We start from the raw sequence: 8,780 nt of genomic DNA, 5'->3' as shown, positions 1-8,780 counted from the left end.
TATATATATATATATATATGTACCTATTATGTAAAGTATACTTACTTGGTATTGAGCCTGTATGACCTGCTTGCCCTGCCTATTAAGTTGATTAGTATGACCAGTAGTAGTAGCCAATTTCAATCCTTTTTGTGCTAGTAGACTTTCAACAGAGATTATTTGTCCCCCACTATTATTTGTTAAAACTTTTGCAAGTATCTTTTGTTGTTGCTGTTGCTGTTGCTGATGAGGTGATTGTTGTATTTGCACAGCAATTGGTTTTCCTCCGATTTGTGCAATTATGCGTTGCATTCCTGGAGTTTGTTGTATTGGTTGCTGTTGATTAGCTGTGACTCGTTGGAGTTGTTGTTGCTGAGATCAGAATAAAATTTAAATAAAAGCAAATAATAAATATAATAAATTGTTTGCACAGATACCTTCAGCTGTTGTTGTTGCTGTAATTGTTGCTGTTGAGATTGAGTATTCGACGGTGAGGATTGTTTGATAAATATAGTTTGACCTTGAAGACCATGGCTCGTGAGTAATGATTTAATTTGACTCGAACTAACTAATTTAATCTGTGATGCCAAAAGAGTTTTGCCTGGTAGTACATGTTGTTGTTGTTGTTGTTGTTGTTGTTGTTGTTGCTGTTGTGATTGTTGTTTTATATTAGTAGCTTGTAAAATACTTTTCCCTGCTTGATTTGTTACTATAGTTGATTGCTGTTGCTGCTGATTTTGCGCTTTTGTAGATGGTAGTATCGTCGTTAAATTTGTAGTAGTTCCGTTTACTACGTTAGAATTATTACTAGTTGAAGCAGATTGCTGTGCAGATTGCAATACAGAGTGTCCAGACAGACGAATAGTTTGCAGACCAGCAGATGTCGATACTTGAATTTGATGATGTGAATAATTATGTTGATTTGATTGTAATAGACTTTGAGCGGCATTTGTTTTGAGTACAGCGATTGATTTTCCTCCAATAGTAGATGCCTTTTTTACCATCGTTATTGGAGCAAGTTGTGATTTCGTATCTATCGCAATGTTATCTCGTTCTGTGCTTACTACATTTGTGATAGTAGCTGAAGAAGTTACAATCGATGCAACAGAAACAGGAGTTTCAACGGTAGAAATTGTTGATGTTATTGCATTAACTGGTATTTCTACATTAGTATTAATGGAATGTTCAGTACAGACAGGATTGTTAGAGACACTTTTCTCTTCAGTTTTATGTTGCTCTTTCCTACAAGAAATGAATTAAATACAGACATTTATTTTTCTCAAATACTATTAGTTTTCAAATAAATATGACATTCTCACTTGGGAATAACAGATTGCGTAGATACAGTTGTCATTCGCCTTTCTTTTTTGACAATAATTTCCTTATTTGAAGAGTGTTCCTTATTTATGGTTGATTTGAGAATTGGTTGTACTACTTTATTTCGTGATGTATTACCAACACTTTTCTTATTTTTCGCAATACCTTGTAATTGTTGATGAACCATTTCTATAAAAGATACAAACTATCTTCACACAATCACATAAGCAAATTCACATCACATTAGAATTGCGAATGTTTCAGAAATTTACAATATGTTGCAATGAGTTGCAATAATAAAATATAATAATGTAAAAATACAATGTAAAATAAATGAGATAATAAATAAGAACAAACCAAATTCAGATTCAGATCGTCCTCGATGAAGATAAAGCCATTCCTTCCGACGAGGATAATATCTAACACAGGGATCTGCTTCGTAATGTAACCTATCAAGTGCTCCTGATACCACAGAATGGAGATATCCTTCCTTTTCGTCATTATCTTGTTCTATGATATATTGTGAATCTTTTAGTAATTGACAAATATCAGCTCGAGTCCCTTCACCATTAGGAAGTCGAGCAGTAGCATCTCTAACTAATGCTAAAATTGTTACAAAGTTTGGACGATCCGGCACCAACAACGAATGTCCTCGTGCTTTAGCTTGTCCTGAAGCTTAATATAATTAATATAATTAATCTTATTTCTCTGTAATAATATTCTATAATGATTAAAAAAGTTCATTATAGAGAAATATAAAATATTTCTCTATTAAAAAAAAAATGTAAATACTGATTTATACAATTTTATATAAAAATATTTTTAATTAATAGAAAATATTAAACAATAAATAATAAGAAACTACAAGCCAGATTTTTATTTATTTCAAAGTCTTAAAACATAAGAGATAAAAATTGAAACTAGTTCAGTCAGAAATTGCTTGGATAATACAATACAAGCAATTTCTGACTGAACTGATTTCAATTTTTATCTCTGATCGCATTTGTTTCTTATGAATTAAATTGACTCATTATTTCAATTACTGATTATATCCTAGTTTATATCCCAATTGCAGTTGTGTAGTACATTTTTATTTAATGACTCAACTTATATTCAACATTTTTATCATTATTATGGACTTAAAGTTATTATTATGCGACTGATAGAATGAAAGAATATAACCAATAATATTACTAGATGAAAAGCATTGCAGTGTTGCAGAAAATAATAAATATGAAGAAATACTATCAACTTTTTGCATAATTATAAATTGTATTTAACCGTTATTAATTTTGTCAAATTTGTGTTTATAATTTGTGTTTATAATTGTTTTACACGCACGCACGCACGCACGCACGCACTGAGGGTGACTTAATAATAAGATTGAAATATATCTAAGAATTTGAAATACAAAAAATTCTAGCTTATAGCCTTTTCTTGTTATTTATTGTTTATTATTATCGAGATATTATAAGATTATTTTTATTTAGAAAATATTAATTTAAATAAATATTTTTTCTGAATTGAGAATATTTTTACACAAAATTATATTTTTTAATTAAGGAAAAATAATTTTTTTTATTTATTATAATAGATTTGAATTATTATTAATTACTAATTAAGTATAGAAATTTTTTCACAATAACAAAATGTATAATATAAATCAAAATGTTTTAAATCTAATTAAGCATGAAGAGAGTGAGAATTCCTATTTTTAGTCGAAGCAGATCTTAAATGCTTTAATTATTTACTAAACAATATATCACATACTTATACAAGCAATTTAATAATTTCCGAAATAATTTCTGATGAACAAGCATCTAGTAAGAATAGACTTATTAAACTTTTTGTTAGCATCAGAAATTATTAAATTGCTTATATAATTTAGTATGTAATATTACTATTCTGATTCTGTACATGAATGCATTTCCAAGTCTAAAGAAACAATTCGGCGCGATATTTGTAATATCGGAAATATATATAAATTCATAGTAAAGCATTTAAGATTTGCTTTGATCGAAAATAGGAATTCTTCATACTTAATTAGATTTATTATTTTGCCTTCGGTCTTATTTCAAATTCAAATTATAAAATGTTTTAGTTTTAATAGCATTTACTTGTGCATTTATACTATATCGTATTTGTGTTTTATACTATATTGTATTTTGTATACAATCAGTAGGATACGTTTTGCTTATATATCACGTTAGTATTAATATTTGTCACAACGTGATTTATAATAAGCTTTTGGAAATATTCAAATTTAGCATTCGTTGTATTACAAAGCATGAATTGAACATACCAACATTATGCTGATAAATTCCTTTGACAGGACCGACTACGGACGCGTAACCGTGCATGCGATAAGTAAACGCCTTATGAGGTGCAGTGTAACGCATACGCTCTTGTCTTCGGAATTCTTCACGTTCCTCTATTGTAGACGGACGGACTTTCCATTCTGTAGGAAATAACGGCCGAGGTGGTTCCCAGTCAGTTCCAGTGGCACTAGCATCCATATTGGTAGATTCCAGTGCGGGACTTCCGCTTCTACCACTTTGCAGAATTCCACTTGTAACGATTGCGTTATTACTCATATTATTAGAAGATAGTTGAGAATGCTGCGTTTTGGTAGATGTCACAGTACTAATAGTTTGAGTATATGATGGTGTCAACATATCTCTAAAATTATAATTATAAAAGTATAATTATTTATATTTTTCTATTAATAATGCTGTTTAACTCATGATTTACAAAAAATAATCAGGGGAATTTAAGGAGATATGCAAATAAATGAGCAAACAAGTTAATTAAATAAAAAAATGCACATATTTAATTCAAATATAATATTGGAATACAAATTAGTTCAGTCCGTTTTTTTGTGCATTTATTTCAAAACAAAATGAATGAACAGATCAATTAAAGTATTGTCCATCGTTGTCTACTACTTTTTCCCATCTCTCAAGCAATTTTCGAATTCCATCTCGAAAAAATGACTCTTTGGAGGCGATCCAATTTTAGAGCCAATTTTCGATTTCTGCCAAAGAAGTGAACCGGTGACGTGCTGTATCCTTCGGAACAACCAGTAATCAGAAGGAGCAATGTCCGGAGAATGTGATAAAACATCCCATTTGAGCGTTTCCAAATATTTTTTACGACTTTAGCGACATGAGGCCGAGCGTTGTCATAAATAAGAATAACTTTATCATGTCTTTGCTCATATTCCGGCCGTTTTTCTCGCAATGTACGGCTCAAACGAATCAATTGTAGCCGATACCGATCGCCCGTAATGGAATCGCCAGATTTCAGCAACTCATAGTAAACAAGATCCTTTTGGTCTCACCAGATACAGAGCATGATCTTTGAACCATGAATGTTCGGCTGAGGTGTTGATGTTGAGGTCGATGGCAACAATTGATCGGGCTTAGCGTAGTATTTTTTCTTCTTGGGGTTGTCGTAGAATATCCATTTCTCATCTCCAATCACAATCCGATGCAAAAAAAACCTTTTCTCTGTTGTCTTTGAATCAGCTGTTCGCAAGTGAAAAATCGCCTTTCAACGTCTCTCGGTTTCAGTTCATAAAGCACCCAATTTCCTTGTTTTTAAATCATTCCCATGGCTCTCAATCGTACAGAAACGGCTTGTTGAGTTATCCCCAATGATTCTGCAAGTTCCTCTTGCGTTTGACTCTGATCTTCTTCGAGTAATGCCTCTAATTCTTTGTCTTCGAATTTTTTTGGCTGTCCAGAGCGAGGCTTGTCTTCAACGCTGAAATCTCCATCCTTGAAACGTCGAAACCATTTCCTACATGATTTATCAGTTGGAGCAGTATCACCATAAACTTCGACAAGCAGTCGATGGGCTTCAATCTTTTCTTCCAATTAAAGCAGAAAATCAAAACCTCCCGCAAATGCTGCTTGATTAACACAAAATTCGACATTTCAAACATAGTAAAAATCAAGATTTTTGTATGAAACTCAAAGCGATATAAACTGAATATTATTAACAGATGTTTAACCTCTCTGAAACCGCCAAAATCAGCTGTCACTATGAACTATTCACAACAGCTGGAGCTATCTTTAGGGAAACGGACCGAACTAATTTGTACTTCCAATATAACTTATAATATAACAATCGAAGATTCAAAAAATTAGTGCTTGTCACAATTCTTACTTATACATAAGAAATTTTGTACACAAGTCCTGTAATCGGGCATCAGAGTCTCTTCCAGCACCAATCCATGCATATATGCCTTGACCCTTATTTTCCAGATAAGGTACGAGTTCCTGATCTTGTTCTTGTCGCTGTTCTAAATCTTGAAAATATATTAATTCGCCAGCAAGAAATCCAAGAGCTAATGGTACTAAAGTAGGCCATGAAGGTACCACAGAATACCTGTGACATGAATTTATTTAAAAATGCTACCTATGATCGCGCACATTGCGAAGAAATCTTATTTGATATTACCAGTCATTTAAAGGTGAAATAGGATTGCCTTGCCACTGCATTATTGCATCCTTCATTTCTGTCGCACTCATTCGATACTCTCCCTTAGAAGTAAAAGCATCTCTCAGCAGAGAGAAAAAGCATGTATGCGTCTCTTGCATCAATTCCGTTCCGTTCACATTTATGCCTTCACTGGATGATACAATCATTTTCGTTTCTGGTATTGGTATAATTCTTTCATCTTCGCACCTATGATATTAATTTAATTTAAACATTTTAATTATTAATTGATTAGAATTATTGTTTTGATTAGAATCATTAGCTAATTATTAATTTATTATACTACAAAATATTATACTACAGAAATAAGATCTTAGAAATAAGATCGGAATTAAGAAAGGAAACGTATAAGTCTGGCGAGACGGTTCTATAGGATCGCCAGGTGATAGAACGCTATCCTTCCTCCTCCTTGCGCACCGCCGCCGCCGCCGCCGCCGCCGTCGAGTGTGAGTCTTCTATGAATTATATTATATAACCGCGATGAGGTTTCACCGCACATTGGCTCATTCTCGTTTCTTTTTTTAATTTGAAAACTACAATGAATATCTCAAAGACTTTTGTTCCCCTTGATTTATTCTATGCCCCCAATGGGTTCCGACCTTATTTCTGAGACATCCTATATACATAATATAGTAAATTTACTTGACATCATCGAGTATATCAATTCCATCATCAAGTTGGATTGGTAATTGCAGCATATCAATACTATCTAAGTCAAGCTCTTTTTTCGATTCATTTTCCTCTTCTTCTTCAGTTTCAACCAGCACATCTTCGCTTACGCCCAAATTTAATTCGGTTTTAATTTTGTCATATTCTATATCTTCGACTTCTTTTTTTATCTCTGGTAAATTGACTGTTGGTTTAATACCTTTATGAGTTACTGAGCTGCTGTAAATGAGAAATAGACGCAAGAAACGCATTATAAGCAATCTTATAATATTTTATATTGATCTAATGCGTGTACACGCACGCACGCACGCACGCACGCACGCACGCACACAGAACTAATAATTACATTTTCTTTTTGGTTACTTGAAGTGCTTCATATGCTTCAATAGGTTCCGATTTAATAGATGTTGTCATTTTATTGTAATCTACGTCTACGATATTAGATTGTCTATTGTCGTCCGTTGTATGGGAGTAATCACTGTTATCGCTTTCGTGTTTCACAGAATTGGAATTTGTCAATTTTGGTGCGGGCGGACATAACGAATTTTGTTCCAATTTAATCTTCTTCTTAGCAGATGTAACTTTCATAGAATTGCCAATTGTAAGTTTCTGCTTCTGACCAATTTGTGATCTTTGTGTGAGATCGGCAAGCGCAATTCCTTGAGTGTTCAGTTCTGGATGGAGCTACGTACATAGTTTAGTTAGTATTGCTTAAATAAGTAATTGTAACAAAATAATGAAGTATTATACATACGTCACGACGGGCACGTCGTTTTTTATGTGTAATTAACATAGCTCGGTAGGTCTCTTCCGTTTGTTCACGTACAAACAATGCTCTACTAGAAGTGTATTCCATTCGCTGCAGGGTGGAAAATACAGGACGAATTGTATTGTCTTCATGATTGAGCTGTAAGCCTTTAACTGACAATCCTTGAAGATTCATATTAAAACGTCGTTTCTTCTTTTGTTTAGCTCCAGTCATTTGATAATGAGGATAATTTTCTTCGTTTTCAGATGTTGTATCAGCAGATAATCTTGTATTAGTTCTAAGTTCTGCCCGAACTGCATTTAGCTCGTCTAAATAGCGCAACTGAGTCTTTTCTTCAACTATTATTTATTTTCATATTAATAATATTCTAGTCATTATATATTTTTTTGCCAAATGATCTAAGTATGTAAGCAACATAAACAGTCAAATAATATTAGATATAAAATAAACACACTCACCCATTATTGGTTTTGATTTGCGCCAATAAAATTTAGAACACACTGTGCGGTTTACTGGTTGATTGAAACCTTGCCTATATGCATTTGATAACAAACTTTCTCGCGATTTTAACAGCTGATTTGCTAATTCATATGACCGTTTTCGTTCCTCGAACAATGATCTTTTTTTTTGCGCTTTACGAACCAAATCACGTATTCTTTTAATATCAGGACGATAGTGACCAGAAGAAAGATGATTGTGAAACGTGTCCAATGCTGTTACACCAAATCTATAATACATTTTATTTAAAACGCTCTAATTAAATCAATTTCAGAACTCAGTCTATTATTCTCATTTTGTGAAAAATCTCTGTGAATAATTACTACCTGTCGTTTTCTCTATTGAACAACATTTGCAGCGATTTTTCCATTTGTGCTTCTATATTGGAGTCTTTTGGAAAAGTAGGCAAAAGATTGTACAATGTTTCTCGTTGACTTTCAGTAAGCCACTCATTCCAGAAACGTGGATAATCTAGCATTTCCTTGAAGATGTTAAAATGTTCACAAAGATCCTGTGGTAGTTTTACTTTGATACTAGCAGCAATGCAAGTTTCCCACTTCTAAAAATCAATTTGTTAAAATTAAAAATTAAAATACTAACAAAGTATAACAATAACTGTACAACAATAACTTATTTTAATAAGCTAATATAAAAATTTTCATAAATTAAAAATTATTAGAAATGTCGACTTCTTTTTTATTAAAAAATAAATTATTCTTTGTTTATTTTTAGCTACATAAAAAGAAAGGTTAATCTTTTCATCCTTACATGAATCAAAGCAGACAATGCATCCTCAACTGATCATACAAATATCAAACAAAAGTTTGTGTCTGTGAAGTTAGCATGATGTTTTATTAATTTTCAAAACAATAGTAGCGGTAACACTTTTTACTTAATTTATTGTTTGTTTGAAGTTGATTATTATTGATATTTTCAACATATTTATTAACAATTTATAATTATAGTGATAAATTTGTTTAGTCAAAGTATGTAGTTTAGTACTTACAATATACATTGTGTGTATATAAATATATAAATATATATA

At 32.1% G+C, this 8,780-nt stretch overlaps 1 protein-coding gene across 3 annotated transcripts in view; it reads right to left on the bottom strand.

Annotated features, from left to right (window-relative positions):
- The window catches only part of LOC108692316 (nuclear factor related to kappa-B-binding protein), a 77,869-nt gene that overhangs the window by 37,454 nt on the left and 31,635 nt on the right, over positions 1-8,780 (bottom strand). For all 3 annotated transcript variants that reach the window (XM_018200515.1, XM_018200514.1, XM_018200516.1), the window contains exons 4-15: positions 8,062-8,294; positions 7,696-7,964; positions 7,223-7,575; positions 6,815-7,152; positions 6,442-6,687; positions 5,761-5,988; positions 5,467-5,688; positions 3,599-3,975; positions 1,654-1,971; positions 1,299-1,485; positions 417-1,221; positions 46-351 (exon numbers count right to left, since the gene is read on the bottom strand). In XM_018200515.1, the coding sequence (XP_018056004.1) occupies positions 46-351; positions 417-1,221; positions 1,299-1,485; positions 1,654-1,971; positions 3,599-3,975; positions 5,467-5,688; positions 5,761-5,988; positions 6,442-6,687; positions 6,815-7,152; positions 7,223-7,575; positions 7,696-7,964; positions 8,062-8,294 (3,882 nt within the window). The remainder of the gene's footprint in view (positions 1-45; positions 352-416; positions 1,222-1,298; positions 1,486-1,653; positions 1,972-3,598; positions 3,976-5,466; positions 5,689-5,760; positions 5,989-6,441; positions 6,688-6,814; positions 7,153-7,222; positions 7,576-7,695; positions 7,965-8,061; positions 8,295-8,780) is intronic.

The sequence above is a fragment of the Atta colombica genome, unplaced genomic scaffold (genome assembly GCF_001594045.1).
Source record: "Atta colombica isolate Treedump-2 unplaced genomic scaffold, Acol1.0 scaffold69, whole genome shotgun sequence".
In the NCBI taxonomy this organism is placed as follows: domain Eukaryota; kingdom Metazoa; phylum Arthropoda; class Insecta; order Hymenoptera; family Formicidae; genus Atta; species Atta colombica.
This window is presented reverse-complemented; position numbering and strand designations above follow the sequence as displayed.